General features: G+C 35.2%; 1 protein-coding gene across 1 annotated transcript in view; it reads right to left on the minus strand.

Moving 5' to 3' along the window:
- Positions 1–21911, minus strand: part of CCDC171 (coiled-coil domain containing 171) — a 250803-nt gene that overhangs the window by 162427 nt on the left and 66465 nt on the right. The window contains exons 12-16 of the mRNA XM_014542370.1: positions 13721–13827; positions 11894–11983; positions 10698–10898; positions 7715–7882; positions 5770–5958 (exon numbers count right to left, since the gene is read on the minus strand). Coding sequence (XP_014397856.1) covers positions 5770–5958; positions 7715–7882; positions 10698–10898; positions 11894–11983; positions 13721–13827 — 755 coding nt within the window. The remainder of the gene's footprint in view (positions 1–5769; positions 5959–7714; positions 7883–10697; positions 10899–11893; positions 11984–13720; positions 13828–21911) is intronic.

A 21911-nucleotide genomic window follows, 5' to 3' on the forward strand; every position in this document is an offset into this window, starting at 1 on the left:
GAGCTTCTATTCTTTATATTGGCAAAAAGACAAATTGCAAACTGGTTATTCAATGACACATAGACATGAAAGGACCTCATTTAAAATGTCTTATTTTTATAAGTTATATATCTTGTCTTTTTATACCATGGAAATATTTTAAAACATAATAAACATAAATTCGTCTGCTTTTCCTATGATATAAACGTTTCTCTGTTAAAGCACATTTTGTCGGTGGGGAATTGGAACCCTCATACATTGCCGGTGGGAATGCAATTGGTGTCAGCTGATTTTGGAAACAGTTTGGCAGTTCCTCAAAAAGTTCATTCTACCATAGGACCTACCAGTTCCATTACCTGATATATATACATACACTAACCCCATAATGATTATTTACTCAACTTAAAAACACTATCTTTATTTTGTTAAATTTAGAATGTCAAAAATAGTACATACAACAAAAATATCTGAGCCCGTGTTTACTCTTTTGTTTGTAAGACACAACTAATTATAAAAAGCTCTTTGTAAAGCCAAGATGCTTGATTTGCTGATTAACAGATACTACCTCAGACTGTTGGAAAGAAGCATTACCTCTACCTTCTGATGTCTCGTGTCTCCCTTTCTGCTGGGTTTTCAAATCCCAGGCTGGCGCCAGTCTCCCCTATGAAGCCTTTAAACTTCAACCACCTCCTCCTCTAAGGTTGTATCATTCTTTTAGCAAGTAAGTATATACAGCCTTATGATAAACCTAATATTATTTAATGTTTCTCATTTACTGAATACCTCCACCAACTAAATTGGACACTCATTGAGGGAAAAACTAAGTATTATACCTCTTAATTAGTACCACAATATGAAACACACTGTCCTATATATCTGGTATATAACATGTAAAGTGTTTATTAATATTAACTATATTATGTAAAAGTTGTTTTGATATTCTTACCTATAGTGGTAATTTTGCAATAAAGTATACTAAAAATTCAGTATCTCGGGGGGAAAGAAAGTCTGAGAGATATAAGAGATAAAGGAACTACCATTATGCATGGCTGGCAATGTGGCACTGGTTAGCTTTTTTATACTTTATCATGTTTAATTATTAATTAATCAAGAATCACTCGGAAATGTAAGTTCAAGAAATATGAAACTAAGTTGTCACTAGACTTATTTTCAGATATCACTTTATATAGAAAAACAGCATATGTTTCTTTAAAAGAGTGTTGTATAATGCAAAAGGGACTGAAAGATAAGGATGAAGATAAAATATTAAGGAGCATATAACATTCACTTTGCAATTTCTAAATGCCAACCAAAGTACTAAACAGTTTACATCTGTTATCTCCATTCTAATCCTGTCCCTAGAATTTCCGTGCTATTCAAATAAGTGGTGTCAGTTCTCTGAATCTTAGTTTCTACTTTTGTAAAATAGAAAGGATGTTTAAATGACCTATCTCATGGGGTTGTTGTGTGGCTCCACTAGAGGAGGCATGCAAACTATGCAAGAGCATTGGGGAAAAAAATCCAACATTATGCAAATTGAACAAATAACATTATTTTAAAAACAAAAAATTTCTAGCCTGGCCGGTGTGGCTCAGCGGTTGAGTGTTGACCTATGAACCAGGAGGTCAGGGTTCAATTCCCGGTCAGGGCACATACCCGGGTTGCAGGCTCGATCCTCAGTAGGGGGTGTGCAGTAGGCAGCTGATCAATGATTTTCTTTCATCATTGATTTTTTATCTCTCTCCCACTCCCTTCCTCTCTGAAATCAATAAAAATATTTTTTTAATTTAAAGCAATTATATGAAAAGTATTCAGAGGACTTTCCAATATTTCATTAGAGGTGCCCACCCATACCAACTCATAGTCCATGAAAATATGGTTTGGCAGGATTATGTCTTACTCCTGTGAATTATTTCAGGCAGGCATGTATACCTACCACCTCCAACAATAAAAACAAGCTGCACTTTACCCCTGAATAGTTTTGGAATTCATTTAAAAGTTTCAACATCTAATAACAGTTTTATGACTAACCCAGATTTCTTGGGAAAACACTCTTAATATTATGATATAAGAGGAATAAAATGCAGCATATTATAATGAATCTGAATTTCTTTTGATTTTTGTTCTCCATTCTAAACTCACTTGATTTAACAAAAATGTCATACTAAAATGTTTACAATAAACATTACATCAAGTCTTAATTATACTTAACTTATAGTGAAAACTCTTTATTTCTAGGAAGGAAGTTCGTGTTCCTGTAATGTCGTCTTTTTCAGGTAGAAAAGAAATAAGAACATATATACTAAGACTGCACAAGCAAACTGAGTACATGGAACGGAATGTGGCACTGAGCCCAGGTGCTTCAGCAGGCATAGATGCTTCACATACATTTACAGGACGGCTCCAGGAGTATTTAAATTCAAGAATTACCCAACCATGTGGCTAGCACATTTTACCTAATGCTGCAAACTAAATGCTGTCATGCTAAAACCAAACTTCTTATTCTACAAGTTTCATTTATCTAATAACATTTCCACTAATTGTTTTAAAGCTTACACATTCAAACGTCTTGCAAATAACTCTACTACCTTTTTTCAGATAAAAGCAATTTAAATTCAAAAACTGGTTTTCTTTAACTAGCTGCCTTTTACTAACCAAGTCTTTACAATACCAAACATTAAACACAGGGTTCTGTAGGTAAGTCATGTTTCCTAGCAGATGGTCTCTATTAATGGCTATGTTCATCTGACACCAAACATCCTCTACAACCCACAATCCTATGCAAAAACTGTAGTTTTTTCCCTTCACGACCTTATTAACATAATTTTTGAAAATGCATAAGTACTATAAAATTAAAATATTGTTATTTGCATTATGGTTTTGGGGGAAAGAGTAGAAATATAGAATTCATCATTACAAACTTTCCCAAAATAAAATTTATATAGGGCCTGTAATAATAAATTATAACAGCAGTTTCCAAATATAAATTTCAATTAAATTGCTGCTGTATATTCAATTATATTTTATGAAAATTTAAATATGTACATAAATAATATAAGCTATATGCCGATATATAATATTAATGTACTTTTAGGAATAATGAAAATGATACTTTTATTTTGCATACCCATGGATCAAAGCCTAGGGTATAAGACATTCTTCAGAGAAAAGCCTTCAGTGTGAGCTTCTCTTAAAACATTAGCAACTGCGATGATGACTCCCTTACTTCAGAAAGTGAATTGCTATGCTCTCCTGCAGATTCAGTATAAAAGAAGTGAATTCAAAACACTGATAGAAAATGAAGTTGGAAGACTCACACGACCTGATTTTAAGACCTACTAAAAAGTTACAGTAATCACATCAGTGTAGTATTGACAAGGAATAGACAAATAAATGGAACACATGAGAAAGTCTAAAAATAGGCTTACACAAATATAGTAAATTGATTTTTTACAAAGGTGCAAATAAGGAAGGATAGTCTTTTCAACAAATAGTATTAGAATGCATAACTGGACATCCACATGCAAAAAAATGTACATTAACCCATACCTCACACCTTTATAAAAACTAACTCAAAATAGATCATAGACAAATATGTAAAATCTAAAATTATAAAACATCTGGAAGAAAAAATAGGAGAAATTCTAATGACTGTATTAAATAGAATTCTTAGATACAACACCAAAAGTACACCCATAAAAATTGATAAACTAGATTTTATAAAAATTTAAAATATTTTCTGTATAAATGTACTGTTAAGAGAATGTGAGAACGCCCTAGCTGGTTTGGCTCAGTGGACAGAGCGTCAGCCTGCAGACTGAAGGGTCCCAGGTTCGATTCCAGTCAAGGGCACATGCTTGGGTTGCAAGCTCAATCCCCAGTGGAGGGCATGCAGGAGGCAGCTGATCAATGATTCTCTCTCATCATTGATGTTTCTATCTCTCTTTCCCTCTCACTTCCTCTCTGAAATCAATAAAAGTATATTTTTTTAAAAAAGAGAATGTGAGAAAATATTTGCTGATCATATACCTGACAAATGACTCGTATCCAAAATATATAAACAACAGCAATTAGGAAACAAGCAACCCAATTAAAACTGAACAAAATATATGAATAGATAATTCACTAAAGAAGATATACAGATGGAAAGTAAGCACATGAAAAAATGTTCAATATTATTATTCACTAGGAAAAATGTAAATTAAAACCACAATGACATACCACTACACACCTATCTGGCTAAAAATTAAAAGGAAAATGATGAAACCGCATGCTGGCACAGATACAGGGCAACTAGAACTCTTTTACATTGCTTGTGAGAATGCAAAATGGTACTGCCACTTTGGAAAACATTGTAATAATTATTTCATATAAAGTTAAATATACACTTACCATGTAACCCAGAAATCAACTACCAAGTACTTATCCAAGAGAAATGAAAACTTATGATTATACAAAAATCTATCCACGAAGATTTAAAGCATCATAAGTTATAATTGCCAAAAAAATAAATAACCTAAAGGCCCATCAGCATGTATCTAGATAAACAAACAATGGTACATCCATACAATGGAATATCAGTCAGCAATAAAAAAGAACAAACTACTGATAAACACAAGGACAGTAATGAATCCCAAATACATTTTTTCTAAGTGAAAAAAGTCAGACACAAATGGCTACATGCTGTATAATTCCATTTATATGACATTCTGGAAAAGGCAGTACTGTGAAAATGGACAACAAACTGTGGTTCCCATATATGGTCAATTGTTTTTTCACAAAGGGAGGACGTTATTTAAGGAGGAAAGGAAAGTCTTGAACAAATGGTGTGTGTCTGAGAACTTTCTAGGGTAATGACAATGTTTTAAGTGTTAAGTGGGGTGATGCTTACATGGTGTTTGCATTTAAGATTTGTACATGTAAGATTTGTTCACTTCACTGTATATCAATGCTACTTCTAAAAATAATAAATTGTTCAGTAGAAGAAAATGCAGGGCATATCACAAGGCACCCTTCATACAGTGAACAAATGGCTACTTGAAGAGAGTGTATTAATTCATTCAAATTCACAGAAAAAGGCCTAAGTTCACATAAGGCCCTTAGCCTGGGAAGAATATAAAACCTTCTGATTCCTAAGTCTCCTATCTTGAGAACAAGGGACCTATTATTAAATTCAATATGAAAAAAACCATATACACTACCATATGTTATTCCTGATAGGGCAGGAATGACAGTTAATAATAAATTAAGTTGACAAAAATTTATATAAGAAAAAATATGATTAGGTTAACTACTCATAGCTTCTGTTCTCAATGGCATCCAACAGAGAAGAAATAATACATCTCACAGTCAATTATTTTGCTACAGGGTCTGCAACTGTAATTCTTATACAATGTTAGGAGGTATAACAAATTTCAACCCCAAAGAATTAAAATGATGGTTCGCATAAGAACCCCTATAAGTGGAGTAAACTGTATAAAAAAGATACCTACACTGAAACTGACAATGTTTTACCAAACCTCTTAACCTTTTAGTTTAAAAGTAAATAAAGGCAATACAATTTTGGCAATCAACTGATCAATGTATTCTGAGATACTTTAACCAGAAACCCATCTACTTCCATACTTGAGTGAAAGACAATTCTTAGTACTCATGCACACACAAGACATATCCATTTATGTTGGCGTGATCATATGTATCACTTGTGCCTAACAAGTTTATGTGGTAATCAGGAGGTCTTAACTGACTTGACAATGGCATTTCAAAAAACGCTCTGTGGAAACTGCATACCTGTGCCCTCTTCTGCACCTCCAGGAGGAGCTCCGAGTACTGCAGCTCCAGCTCCTTCTTCTGCTTCTGCCAGCAGCCCTCCTGGGCTTTGATCTGCTCGGCCACTTTGTTGAAGGTGTCCTCTTGGGTCTGCTGAAGCTCTCTCATCGTATCAGACTTGTTTTTACAGATATACTCCAGATGACTTATCTAAATGGCGAAGTGCAACAGAGAATAAGCTATGCTGACAAGCCATTTCCATGTATTCTCCAAAAAAACATCCAAAATGTTCTAATATATTTTATTCCTTAAGATCATATAAACATTCTAAGTTAAAATGAAAAAAAAAAGAAATGCTGATGCCTAGCCAGTATGGCTCAGTGGTTGAACGTCAACCTATTAACTAGGAGGTCACAGTTCGATTCCTGGTCAGGGCACATGCCGGGTTGTGGATTCGATCCCCAGTAGGGGGTAGCCAATCAATGATTCTCTCTCATCATTGATGTTGCTATCTCTCTCTCCCTCTCCTAGACTCTCTGAAATCACTAAAAATAGATTTTTTAAAAAAGAAAATAAAGAAATGATGAAATAGGAATTAGTACGGCAAATTATGTTTTAGCACAAAATGGTGTCATATGTATGCTTAGATGACAAATCTTTTATTCTTCTCTTTCTAAGAACATTGCTCATTCTAAGACCCATTTTACTAAAAAAAAAAAAAATTGAGAAGAATATTCTTACTTCTAGATCCAAAGCTCAATCTATTAAGATATCTCAATGGGAAAGAAAGTGTTTAAATGAGATTTACACATCTACAAACATGACACATATAATAAAGCAGAATTTTCCAATCATTTTTTATTTCACATTCAAAACACTGGAAAGAAAATCGTCTAACATGTATGACAATTAATGATGTTTTGAAACTATGAAAATCTACTAAAGCATAACAGCATCTCAGAGGGTTAAAACATGAACTCATTTTAATTATCAGTAATTTTCAAACCCATGATACACACATTCACAATCACGAACAGCCTCTGTGGCTCACAATTATTCTCTCATTTCCTCAATCTCACTTCTCAGTGCCTATGGTAGCGTTTGCCAATCAGACCAAGGTAAAATGCTCTAACTCACCCTTAAATTGGGCCAAGGTTAAAAATAAACTTTGGGGAACAGTTTTTCTTTTCATGTCTCTTAAGAGCAAATGTCACTGCAACTAAGATCTGGAAACTAGACCACGTAAACATAGTTCTGACTAGTTCAATAGACCCAGGATAAGAATCAATATCTTTAATGGTGACATATGTTAGTCTCCTAAGTCATTTTGATTTTCTATAACCAAAAGAAAGTTTAAAATTTTTTTTGAAAGACTGAATTTCTAAGCTTGTGAATGATAAAGTGACTATAGGAGTCTACCATTTTCTCATACAATATATACTTCTTACAATCTAAAGCACTAAATGGGTTTGGTAATACAGTTTGTTATATTTCAAGAAATGTTATAAACATAAATTAAAATTTTAACTGCTTTTAATACCTCATTATTTCCTAAGCAAATAATTTTAAGATCATGTTTTTGAAGATCTGTATCTTGTTTCTATTTTATGCTAACATAAAGAGTTGGTTTATTAATGTAAATGGCTAAGTTCTTTGAATTGCTTCATCAGTAAGATTAATTTATTTTCTTTTAATTAGGTCCCTGTGGCTAATACTGGCTAGTAGTATTAGCATGTCCTGCACAGAAAGTGGAGCTTAGAGACTTCATACAGACTTCAGTCACATTTACATGCCCACAGCAATGGCATCAAACTGAGTGGTAGACAAGCCATAATTAATGGTATTGAATTATTAACATCCAAATTCTTTTTGAAATAAGATGAATGTCAGCCCCTCTTAATGATACTGTGATGTGGACAAATGTCACTGAATTTAATAGAGGTATCTGGTGCCTGAGGACAGTTACCTTCTCATTAGCCCTGTTGAGGTCTGCGATCAGGGCATCAACATTTTCCTGCAAGACTGCACAAAGCTCAGACCAAGAGAATTTATCCAGCATGCCTTCTGGTTGTTTTATGAGCGCACAGCCTGCTATCAAGTGCTGGTACAAGGTATGAAGGAAGGTTAGCTTCTCCTGTGAGAAAAAAAAAGGAAATTAATTACAGTATATAAACACTGTAAGAAGTAAAACACATAATACATATGGTAAATAATTTATTTCAAAAACTTGGGAAGGAATTAAAATACTCAAGTCTCAGAATAGTATCACTTTGGTGATTTTTTTTTTTACAATCAAAACTAGCATCAGAAAGAAACTGGAAATGGTTTACACTTAGTTTTCAAAACCAAATTCTGAAATCTATAAGCCAGACCAGAGTTCTGACCCAGCTCTGCTACTACCGAGGATGTGATCTTAGTAAGTGCGTGTTCAGGCTTCAACTTCCTCAGCTGTAACTGAAGGAATCTGAACAAGTTGGTTCAAAGCTCTCCTAACTGAAAGTCTGTGTGGTAATTCTATAATTTCATATTTACATTTGCTAAAACAGATGTTATTTTAAGTCAAAACACCATTACAGAGAGAAGAGTGTTACTCAACTCTGTCAGAGAAAACGTTACGCCAATATCTGTTCTTCACAGGTACACAATTACTCAGCTTTCGTCCCCCTCCAGAGATTCCAGCTTACTTCCCACTTATAGGAAATCTATCCCAAGCCCCTTAGGCAAAGCAGACAGTGATATGAAAGATATGGAAGATGGGCTCATTTATTTTGCCCGCTTATAAGTTCATATAGTGTTTGGCACAGGGGCATTTGTAGGTGTTCAAACATTACAGAGGAAGAATCAAAAAAATGAACATAGCTGCTCAAGATATACTTTCAAAACCATCCAATTAGAACTATGTAGAAAAAGTTCTTTAAAATTATACTGCCATTATAATAACAAAACTATCCATTGTTTAATGACCTAGAAATACTCTGCTGTAGAAGTCAGTAAGAAGCTGATCCCATCTTGAACACACAAGGAAAGTTGACTTACTAAAATGCCCGATGCTGTCTTTATAAGGTGTTTCCCCTGTACAGTCCCAAAGAATGGAACTCAAGACAAAGGAACTGTGAAGCTGCAAAATGAATACTTTATGTAGATAAAATAAGTTCCCTCAAGATTTTTTTAATATATGAGCAAAAACAAAAATTGTTTAAAGGGGAGATGTTAAGAGGGAAAATATAGAAATTCTCATCTTCTCGATAAGAAAAACTGAATATGTGTGCAGTGTTGCTCAGTTGGTTGAGTGGCATACCATGCACCAAGAGGTCACTGGTTTGATTCCCGGTCAGGGCACATGCCCAGGTTGCAGAGCCCAGTAGGGGGTGTGCAGGATGCAGCCGATTGGTTTCTTTTCTCTCTCGTTGATGTTTCTTTATCTCTCCCTCTCCCTTCCCCTCTCTTTAAAATCAATGAGAACATATTCAAATAGAAAAGAAAAAGTTGATACAGCATATGTAAAGGTTTATAATTAAAAATTTGTGGGCAAAGTTTCTTTGGGGAGAAATTAAGATACACACATATCTTAATTCTCTATATGCCATCTTACTTTTTTCCAAATATAACTATTTAAAAACAAAAGAAAATTAAATATGTGATTAAAATCATAAACTTGAGTTAGCATATCAGAAGAGTCTTCATAAATATGCTATGCCTTTTTCTTTTTTAAGCAATTAAAGATGTCTTTTGCATTTTCAACTGGGCTGAGATGTTTAAAAATCTTATTAAATATAACTAAGCAAACGTAATGTTCAGGCACTTAAAAACCTCCCCCCTGCACATTTTGCCATGGAGTTCATCCTCAAGGATAATTCATTGTGTCGCCATTATGTCCTTTTTGCTTGGGCTGTGATAAACCATGCATGATAATCATCCATTTGGCGTGAAAAGAGAATCTCAAGATCCAAAATCAATTCACACATGTTGAACCCAACCACATTGTTGTAGACATGCTGACTTTACAATATAGTCAGGCTTCTAGTTTCCTTTCCTTTAATCACTATCTGATGTGTAGAACAATTCCAGGCCCTTCATGTGGACACAATTTAAATCCCAGACTGCAAGAAGAGGGGAAGGAATGTTTCCTTTTTACGCTCTTGGCATGCATGTTCATATTTGTTGAGGTAATGAGCTCAATATGCCGGACAACTCGGATAAACCAGTTTCACACTAGCCAGACTAGCTCCACATCCCCTGAGTAAAAGAAAATATAATTCCATTCACCCAGCTCATACAGAATATGAAAGTTTTGTCAACATACTTTAAGAAGTGATTTAATAAATGAAAATGAAAATGATAGGCCACTCTCTAGGGCACCCAAATAAAGTTTTAATTTTGTGGGATTTGTGTTTTTCTAAATTTTTATATAAAGAGTAAGGAGACTGGCTGTCTATTAAAGTAAATATTATTCCTGTTTTGCAAATAAAGAAACTCAGATGTGAAGAGACTAAGCTGTGTGACTTGTTCATACTCATAGTTTGTAAATAAAAGCCCCTGGACCCAAGTCCAGTTCTTTCTGATTACAAAAAAAAAACAAACAAACAAAAAAAAAACACATATTCTTTCTACCAGACCTAGCTACTAACTACTGAAATCTAAAAAATTATTTTATCATTAGCAATCAGGCCAACCTTGAAAGGGCTTTTAGGATCACAGTTGTTGAGATAGGTTACTTGTACAAGTGGTAAAGGGTTAATCTACATTACTTCTTCCTTGAAACAGGATGGCACAGAGTAATGGAGTGACTGATTTTGCAGCTGATAGGCATATTTCAAAAACAGTCAGCTCAGAAGAATTTTTTTAATTAAACCAAATAAGAGTAAAAACAGCCAGCTGAAGTATGTAAATTTATAAAACTGAGACTAGTGAAAGGCCTTTCCTGACGGTCATCTTGACTCAGGTGGTACCTCGGAGTCCTTGTGGAAAGCCTGGGAAAGCTTCTGCAGTTCACACTGGGACTGGGCCGCTTGTGCCTTCTCTTTCTCCCAGCAGTGAAGCACGTTCTGTAGCTCCACTTTTAAAGTGCCGACCAGCGCCTCTCTATCTGCACACTTACTGCGCAAATGACTCAACTCCTTATTGGCATCAGCCAGTTTATCCTGAAGGTCCTGTAGGAGACACCAAAAATAGAGGTCGCATGATGGCAGGCCAATACAGAGATGGGAGGCACAAATATAAAATACATAATGAAGACTTCCAAAACTGTAACATAAAAGAATCACAAAGGCAAGCATTTGTCAAAAATTATGGTTTTTTATTGAATATATTGTCTAAGTACAATTATTTTAGCTGTAAAATTAGAAAATTTGTTTTTTTAGCGTTTAAACATAAAGTGTTAATAAGACAGCTTATTCCAAGAAGTTCTTTTCTTTCAATCCATTAAAAAAAATTGGTAACCCCAAAACCTTTAAATACCATATAAACAACATTTTAAGAATAAATCTTATACTTAATAGAAGAACATTTCCTTCTTCATGAAATCCCAAATGCTAATACAAATCTAAAATATGTGGCATAAAATTCTGAACTAATTATCCTTAACCTTAAATTCTATAAAGTACATCAAGGACAAACGCAATATAAACCAACAAAAAAAAAAATCCAACACTACTGAGAAACTCTGAGAGATGCTTCAGTATAGTTCTGCAAAAAGGTATTACATAAAAGTGGCACAGAAAATAAAATAAACAATTTTCCTGGACCCGAGGCAGGTGTGGTCTTGGCCCATTACTAGGCATGACATACTAAAAACAATGGCTCCACCCTAAAATGATGGAAACTGACTCCAAATACTGATGTGCTTATGTAAAATGTTTACTATGTATCTAAGGGTGGACGTTAAATCTTAAATTTGTAATCCATGGTATTATAATTAAGTCTGGGAAATAAATGTTTCCATTAATCAGAACAATTTCTAATCAAGTTTTATTTTAAATGGAAAACATTCTTGTTACTTTGATCAATAATAAAAAATTAAAGTTGTATCCAAATGTATTTAATAAGAAATAGGAAGCCATATTTTCAGATATCTCTACCATAAGGTTTCCCTAAATAATTATATTTGTCTCTTAATACAAAAGAAAAAGTTTTTTAAAATCAATACCTTTATATTTTTAGTGTGAGATTCTATCTTCTGTTTGGTAGAATCAAGTTCAGTAGATGTCTTTTCCTTGGCATCATTCACACTGTTTAGCTGATAAAAGAAAACGTAAATAACTTTTTTATATTTTTCAAGGATCGGTAAATCAAAAGCTAACCTTTACATTTTTTATGCAATTACTTAATATACACTTTTGAACAGTAATTAAGAGTCTTAAAAATTTCTTTTGGTTAACTAGGTAATTTCTGTCACAAGCTCACATGGTTACAAAGAAAAGAAAGCATTCAAGCTTAAAACGTCAGTGATGTTACTGTGTTTTCACTAGATGTCTGGACAAAGGATTTCATTCTCACTATAAACAAATATAACTTTATTCTTAAAATCCTTCTGGACCAAAATGCCAGAAGCAGTGGCATCTATAAGGAAAGAAGAAAGGACAGAGCAGAAGACGGCTCTTTCCATACATCATGAGGGTATTCACTGGTCTCTCACTCCATATGACAACTTCAGGGTCGGTCACATGCAGTCCTACTGGGAAGACTTGTGGCAGGTCATCAGTTGGTCCTGCTCTGCTTGTGATTTATTTTCTTTGACAGTTCATTCTTCTTTCTGTCAGACTGCTCTTTTTGCTTTCTTTGCAGCCACCCCCTTGGTCTCCCTACTGCTGTCTCTGGCACTGGTTCACAACAAAGCGCATTACTAAGCCAAAGCCTGCTGAGCCGACTTTTCAACTGTGCTGAGGATCATGTGACATCCATCCTCCCAAATAACAATTCGCTGTGGGTAATATGTTCCTAGTTACCCTGCAGCTTCCAGTCCGAGGCCTCAGAAGAGTTTCATAAACTACTAACAATACAGGTTGTCTTGTCTCACAGGGAAAGATTTAGCAATATTTATTCTCTATAGAAATGTAATTATTTCAATGGTCACTTTCTTTTATGCCTTTTGAACAATTAAGAAGGCTCACTTTTCCTTCTTTATCCACCTTCTTAAACTAAAGTAAAATAAGCCCCTTCTGAAATGTGAACTGTAATAGTTTCATAGTCTTCATATTGTATGAATGAAACAGATGAACAGAGGATAAACACTAAATTCCATGCTATGTAGTTTGTTTTTGGTTCAAACAATGTCTGTTGTTTTACTAATTGTATTTAATGTAATTACTTTATATTCTCTAATTTGACAAAGTGTAACTAAGCAAACTCTTCAATTTTTAAACCACAAATTCATTAAATATTTTAATACCCAAGAAAATTATCAACCCACACATTAAATAATTCAAATGAGATGATAAACAGAAGCATGAGCTTTTTCAATCAGCAAACTAAAACCTTCCAGGCTGCATCAAAGAGACAATTGTTTTTAAAAACTTATATCAACACTTTACTCACTTTAAAGAATGAAAACTAACATCTCTTTTTTATTCAGACTTGTACAACTTGTAGAAATCTTAACCTAAAATATTAACATCTAAATTTCCACTACCTATTGCAAATTCATAAAACCACATTAAAATTTAAATATAACACATATTAACTGAAATGACTTGCATAGCTTTTATATTAAATTAAAATAAATAGATTTTGAAGTCCAAGAGTAGCAGAGTCTTTATAACTTTGAAAATAAGAGTGTGACCTAAGTTACAAAAACATAAATGAGACACGACTTTAGGCCACACTTAAAGAACAGTGACAGACAATTTATTATTTTTATATCTGTGAAGCTGCCAAGTCAATATTCCCAATTTCTTTGACCTTTGTAACAAGCAAGGGATACGTACTGCTGCAGGCCGAAGGCTATAAGTGTGGAGCCAAACAGTGCAAGTGTTACCTCATTAGATGTATCTTCCAGCTTGTTCTGGTAATCTGTCAAGGTACGCCTCAGAGTCTCAAGGACAACAGAGAAGCTGGGAGGTTTAGCTTTGTCTTTGTGGATGCCTAGAGAAAAACTTAGGATGAAAGTATACCCTTCACATTACAAGGAGACAAAAGCTAAGCAAACAGTAACAGAGATATTACAATTAGACAGAGCTGAAAACACTGAAATACTGCGTTGAATCATTCTTCAGAGTGCACTGCTGCATAGTCAAATATTAATAGTCTTTCTAAACAAGTGGTCAAATTAAGTTCATAATATGCCAAGTTCTAATTTATGGCCACTTCATACCTTATAAAGCCCACACTGTAGTCAGTAGTGAACTCTTTTTTTCCCCTGTCCCCTAAGTAACCAAAATGTTTGTACACACCTAATATCTAACAATTAAATGAACAGTCTACACTAACATTGTTTTGGGAGTTATGTACACTTACTTTGGTCCTTGTGTTTCTGATCAGTCAGGCCTATTTAGCTAAAATAATAATTTCTGAACCCAAGGGCACATAATTTTCTGTTATGCTTGGAAATATTTTTCAATCCTTAAAATTCTCAAGTTACAATTTAAAATAATGAATATGTTATTATCTACATAGGCCCACATCATGTTTCAATTAAAACCCTTAAAACTGATACTCCTTGTAAAAATATGAGTATTTCCGTATTATGCCCTCAAACTATTTTAATTTTGTTAGGCCATACATTAGTTGAGCTAATCAAGGTCACATGGGAAAATGTAGTTCAAAATATTAATCCAAAATAATCAAAAGTTTACTTTCAAAAACTACTTTAAATTGACTGCTTATTGTACTACGCTTTGTAAAAAAAAAAAAACAATAGCAAATTTTAAAATATACTTATTACAAATATATTTTATCCTATTATTTCTCTCCATAATATACATTCTAAATACTTCAATAGACACATTTCAACAAAGATAATTTTTTAAAAGCATTCATAGAATATGTTTTATTATTCATTGATTCATTAAATCAACTAATTTACTGAATTACTACTATGTACTAATCCTAGGCATTAGGCTCATGGAAGTAAACAAGATTGGTACAGTCTCTGTGCTCACAGAATTTACAGTCTAAAAAGAGGAGAGACAGTAAACAAATAATTACATGAAATCATTCATCCGTTCTTCAAGTATGCAATTGTAGAACTTAGGGGGAATAAGAAAAAACACAGTAATAAAGGAAAGAAAGGGAAAAAAAGGGAAATATTTGGTTAACGATAGACCAACTGTATTCACCTCAGAGTATTGATGACTTTTAGTATTTTAATCTTAGACAAGATTTTATAAATAAATTTATTACATTCATCATAGTATAATTTAAATACTATCTTAAGTATGAATACACCTCAGATTTTCCTAAACAGAAGAACATAAACTTAAAAAACAAAGGTAATATGGAAACAACACATATCCCAGCCAGGAAGGAAAAAAACGACACTGCTGTAAGCCATAATAATGGAGAAGGCAATACTCTATAATGACTATGAGTTGAAAAGACAACTCATTAAAAATTTTATTAAAGGTCTAACCAAATATATATATTTATAAAATTGCTCTCTTGCACAACATTTTAAAAGAGTAATATATAATTCTTTTCTTTTGCTACTATACAAGTAGGCCATGAATAAATCATTAAAGGACACTAAAATCTGCTAGCATTTATAATAAGGGAGAAAACTTCCTCTTAGAAATTCAGAAGAATAAAATCATCTTAATATGAATTTTGAGGGGTAAGGAACAAAATGCCCTCTCCTAACTGACCCATACACCTTCTTATATTCTACATAAAATAAAGTTTCATTTCTTTTTTTTTTCTTTTTTTTAATATGTTTTATTGATTTTTTACAGAGAGGAAGGAAGAGAGTTAGAAACATTGATCAGAGAGAAACACCGATCAGCTGCCTCCTGCACACCTCCTACTGGGGATGTGCCCGCAACCAAGGTATGTGCCCTTGACTGGAATCGAACCTGGGATCTTTCAGTCCACAGGCCAATGCTCTATCCACTGAGCCAAACCAGTCAGGGCAAGTTTCATTTCTTTGTCTGAAATGTTTATGCAATAAAGTTCAGTTGAAATACAAAGAATGTTTTATGTCCCAACCACATCCATTATAAAAAGACTAGTGGCTCAGTGCACGGATTCAGGCACATTGAAAGAAAATTAATTAGAAGAAATATTTTAATATCACTATTCGACCTTTATAATAGAATTCACGATCGACAATGACAGATCAAAACGCAAGTGTGCGATTGGCACCAGCAAGAGCTTTATATGTATTGTGCATGCACGAATCAACGTTTATTTTTAAACTAGAGGCCCAGTGCACAGGTTCGTGCACTAGTGGGGTCCCTCTGCCTGGCCTGCACCCTCTCGCAATCCAGGACCCCTTGGGGGATGTTGCAGAGCCAGTTTCGGCTCGATCCCCGCAGGCCAGGCCAAGGGACTCCACTGGTGCACAAATCCGTGCACCAGGCCTCTAGTAAGCATATAAGATCTTTGGTTAATCTCTTCCTGCCCTCCCTTCTCTCCCCTTCCCTCTGAGATTCATCAGTCTGTTCCTTGTTTCCATGCCTGTGGTTTCCATGCCTGTGGTTTCCGCTTCTGCATTGAGTATCTGTTCCCTGGTGGTCAGTGCGCATCATAGCTACCAGCCGGTCGGTCAGTCAGACAGTCAGACAGATGTATGGTGGGTCACTTAGCCTTTTATATATAGATATACTTATTGGTCCCTTTACATGGCAAAATGCTTATAAATAAAAAGGAAGGATCACTCAGGACCCTGGACCTTACTGACTGATTTAATTTAATCTAATAATATTATAATCACTGCACTATGGCCACCCAAAAAAATAAGCTATTAAAGTTTTCCTATCAAAGTGAAGTCTAAAAATTTTTTTTGAATAGTGGTCATAAATGGCTTTTCAAAAGTCAAAGTCCAAATGAACAAAAGAATGCTTCAGAACACTTTGTACTTCAGTAACACCAACTGAAAATCTTCTGGGTTTGTTTGTCCCTCACCCTGTATGTGTGTGTCTCTGACATGGGCACCAGCCTACATTTTCACATCATCCTGCCTGTTTCAATCTCTCTCACTTTTAAGTACATGTCAACCCGATAATCTTTTCAAGCTCACAGGAGGGAGCAGGGCATAAGAAAAGATTCCAAGCCCTCTATTTAAATGTTTCCCTTTAGACAATCTCAAAAACTAAGTATTTTTATATGACTCAGGTAAACCACTATTTTTCAAGTTGGTGTTATTACCTCAGTAACCTACCGTTCCACAATAGAAACAGTAAGTTGCAATGAATGAGGTGACTCTATCTCCCCCACCTTCTCAAGCATTGTCTTACCTACTTTTGTCTCCTCAAAGACCCCTAAAGGGAAAAATTAATCAAGAGAGAAGATGAGAAAAAGGACTGAGCTTTAAAAAAAAAAAAAGTATGGGTTCTCAAAGAAGCGTGCAACCCTTTACCAGAGCAATCATGCACTAGGGAAGGGAAGCTAACTGAACTTATGAGGGTAACTGGACACTAAAATGCTACTGTGGTTCACTAGTTAGGGTATGAGTTTATAGAGGTCAGGTGATTGAGTGAGTTTTGGCTAAGGTCTGTCTCCAGTGGGCCTAGAAGATACTTGAACCCACCTCACAGTTATGTCCCCAGTTTGGAATGCATAGTTAGAAAAGACAAATGCAGAAACTGACACACTATCCATACTGGTTACCTGACCCATGGAGAGAGGAACTTACAGGGGGATAAAAAGCAAATGGAAGTTACTAGAACTCTTACCTAGGAAAATAATAAGTCAAAAGCAATGCCACATTCCTTGAGAGACTTCAGAGATTAGTGCCTCTTTTAAGGATTTAGAAGATAAAAGGGTGGTTATTCCAACCACACCAGCATTCAATTCACCTATCTGGTTTCTGCAGAATATAGATGAATGTTAGAGAATGACAGTAAATTACTGCAAGCATCATCACATTGACTCCAATTTAGATGCAGTTAAAGATGTAGTGGGGTTTTTTTAAGATGTAGTTTTGTTGTTAGAGGAAAACAGTACATTTCTTGACAACTTAGAATGAAGCTCTTTCTTTTATCCTTTTAATAAAACCCACCAAAACAGTTTCTTTCAACTGACAAGGCCAGCAATATACCCTGACTACCCTACCACAGAGCTATAGCAACTCTAGCCCTCCATCATAATCTACTCTGTAGAAATCTGGATCAACTTTCCGTTCCAGGCAGCACATGTTCCACTTAGGTCTCTACCAAGACATCATTCTGATTGCTCAAGTTTAAGCAAGTCAAGTTTGGCAGGTCCTTAGAGGTGAATCTAGAGTGAACTTTTAAGATTTGGGAACAGAGCAAGCCATCCTCTACAAATAACTATTCTCCTCTTGAAAATCAGCCTTAGACTTGACAGGCTACCAGTCCTCAGCAGATGCTGCATTCGTGGCCACCATTGTACCATGAGTTGTCCATCATAAAATGCTTATTGTCTGATCTACCAACCCATAATCTGAACATACACAACAGCACTCTATCATAAAGTGAAAGTGTATACACAAAACTGGGTCCAAGCAAGTCCTGAAGGCACAAGTAAGTTGCAGGAGCAAGTAGTACAGATTCCCATGAGCCCTATTCTTGTTACATTGCTTGCTCTCTCTTAACCCAAATCCTGGACCCATGAAAAGTTTTCTATGATCAGTTGGCTAATGAAGAAAAATATGGGCTTCATATATACTAGTAGATGGTTCTGTATGATAAGCTGACACTACTTGAAAGTAGACAGTTGCAGCACTACAGCTCCACTCAAGGGTGACCCTGAAGGACAGTGGTGAAGTAAAATCCTCTCAGTAGATAGAACTTCAAGTAATAAACCTAATTGCCATTTTTCCTGAAATGAGACATAATCAAAGGTAAAAAATATACACCAATTTATGGGTGGTAGTTAACAGTTTGGCTGAATAGTCAGGGACTCGAATAGATCACAATTGGAAAATTGGTAACAAGGTAGTCTAGGCAAGAGTATGTGTGTGGATAAACCTCTTCAAATGGTCATTATGCCCAGGTCAACATCAGTATTTTAATAATCAGGAGACCAAGATAAAGCATTCTGTGGATGTCAGCCAGCATCTTTTCCCAGCCACCACTGTCCATACAGCAACAGAATCAGGAATGAAAATGGAATCATAGCAGCAAGGATGAATAATACATGAGCCCAGCAACATGGACTTCCATTCACCAAGACTGATAGGATTACAACCCCTGTTGAATGTCAAATTTATCAATAGCAAAGACAAACACTAAACCCATGGCCTGGCATTATTCTCTAGGTTGACCAGCCAGCCACCTGGTGGCAAAGCTAATTATACTATGTCACTTCCATCATGGAATGAGCAATGCTTTATTCTTACTAAGGAAGAATTACTCTAGATATAGATTTTTTCTTCCCTGATCATAATATTTCTGCTGAAATCAACATCCATGAATTTATAAAATACCTTGGTCACCATTATGTATTCCACATAGCACTGCTTCTGACTAGGAAACTTAATTTTATAGCAAATTAAATATGGAAATGGTCTAATTTTCATAGAATTCCTGTGTTTCTCATCCCTCAGAAGTAGATGGCATACAGAATAGCAGAATGGCCTTTAGAAGATTCATGGAGCTGGATAGATGGCAACACTCTATAGAACACAGATAATATCCTTCAGGATATAGTATATGCTCTGAGCCAGCAATTGATACATGCTGTGTTTCTCCCATAGCCAGGATTCACAGATCCTGGAATCAAATACTGGAAAAGGGAGTGGCTCATTTCACTATTACATCTAATTGTCCACTAGTGAAATGTCTGCTTCCCATCCCAGAAACTATGGGCTCTATTGGTCTAAATCTTAATTCCCAAAGAAGAAAGGCTTCTGCTATGGGACACAGCAGTAACTCCGTTAAAGTGGAAGCTGAGAATGTCACCTGGTTATTTCTGGGCTCCTTATGCAAGGAAACCAAAAAAACAAAGAAGGTTCCTATGTATCAGAATAATTAGTCTTGATTATCAAGGGAAAATTGGTCATAAGAAAGAGTATGTCTAGAATGCAAGACATCCCATGGGGCACCTACTAGTACATTCATGTTCTGTGATAAAAGTTAATAGAAAAAGAAATCTTAATGGCACTTCAAATTATTTGGATAAACAAACATAAGTTAAAGAAAACAAACACACACACACACACACACACATACACACACACACACACACTCAGAGGAGAGGGCAATCTGCTTTACCCAGTCTATTGATTCAGACGTCAGTCTCATCCAGAAACATCCTCGTAGACACACCCAGAAATACTCTTTTTGTTATTGTTGTTAATCCTCACCCGAGGATATTTTTCCATTGATTATTTTAGAGAGAGTGGAAGGAATGGGTAGAGATAGAGAGAGAGAAACGCTGATGTGAGAGAGACACATCAATTGGTTCCCTCCTGCATGGTCCTGACTGGGGATTGAGCTTGCAACCAAGGTACATGTCCCTGACTGGAATCAACCCGGGACCCTTCAGTCTGAGGGCTGATGCTCTATCCACTGAGCCAAACTGGCTAGGGCCAGTAATAATATTTAACTAAAAATCTGGGTTCATGGCCCAGTTAAGTTTACACACAAAATTAACTATCACATTTTCTTTTCTTTCTCCCTCCAATTGCCAATAACCACCATTATACTTTCTGTTTTTATGAATTTGACTACTTTAGTTCATGTAGTAGGAACATACATATTTGTCTTTTTGTGATTGGCCTGTTTCACTTAGCATAATGTCCTGAAGGTTCCAGTGTTCTACAGCACGTGACAGGAGTTTTTTCTTTATTAAGGCTTACTAACATTCCATTGTATGTATATATCACATTTTGTTTATCCATTCATCCATTGATGGAAGTTTGGGTTGCTTCCACCTCTTGGCTATTATAAATAGTGCTGGTATGAACATGTATGTACAAATATTTTATCAAGACCCTGCTTTCAATTCTTTTGGATGTATTCCCTAAAGTGGGATTGTTGGTCTATTAACTTTTATCACAGAACATGAATGTACTAGTAGGTGCCCCATGGGATGTCTTGCATTCTAGACATACTCTTTCTTATGACCAATTTTCCCTTGATAATCAAGACTAATTATTCTGATACATAGGAACCTTCTTTGTTTTTTGGTTTCCTGGCATAAGGAGCCAAATGAAGGAAAAGCCACATTCTATAAGTTTGCTAGCATCCTCAGGTAGAGGTGAAATTGTATTAGAAGAAACACTCAAGGCAGAAAGACTACTTGGATTTAAAGTGGGAAAAGATTTCTCCCCATACACATCCTACTATAAGAATTTCCATCAGGAAAGAAATGAGATATGAACAACTAGAGTACTTCAACTTCAGTGGAAAGTAGAAATAGGAAAAAAAAATGACCCTGATCAAATAAATTGAGACTATCTTGTCTAATGAGAGTAGGCAATTAAGGTGACATTTCTATGATCCATGTAAGATTGTACATCTTTTCTTGAAGGTTATTCTTCCAGGTGACTGTGCAGGTTGCTACCCAAAAAACAGCTGTAATTTAAAGAGTCTAAGGCTATCTTTATAACCTCAAATATTTAATTCAAATGTAATATAGACCTTCAATCTGATATTAATTCAATCACACTTTTATTCATTCACATTCAAAAAATATTGAGTGCCTGCTTTGCACCAAGTATTGCCCTAGCTGTTTAAAACACATTAGTAAATAAAAGAGATAAATATCCTTGCCCTCATCTATAAAAATTAACCTAGGATGGTTAGTTTTATGTGTCAACTTGACTGGGGTAAGGATGCAATATATCTGATTTGTCTAGGTTTGTCTGTGAGGGTATTCTGGAAGAGATTAGCATTTGAATAAATTGACTGAGTAAAGAAGATTTGCCCTCACCAATATGGGCGGACATTATCTAACCCATTGCTCCCCTACTCACCCTCCCCCCCAAGAGAATAAAAACATGGAAGAAGAGCAAATTCTCTTTCTTCTTGAGATGAGACTTCCATCTTCTTCTACCCGTGGACATCAGAGCTCCTGGTTTTTGGGTGTTCCTACTCCAGGACTTA

Source organism: Myotis brandtii, unplaced genomic scaffold (assembly GCF_000412655.1).
Source record: "Myotis brandtii unplaced genomic scaffold, ASM41265v1 scaffold30, whole genome shotgun sequence".
Taxonomy (NCBI): Eukaryota; Metazoa; Chordata; class Mammalia; order Chiroptera; family Vespertilionidae; genus Myotis; species Myotis brandtii.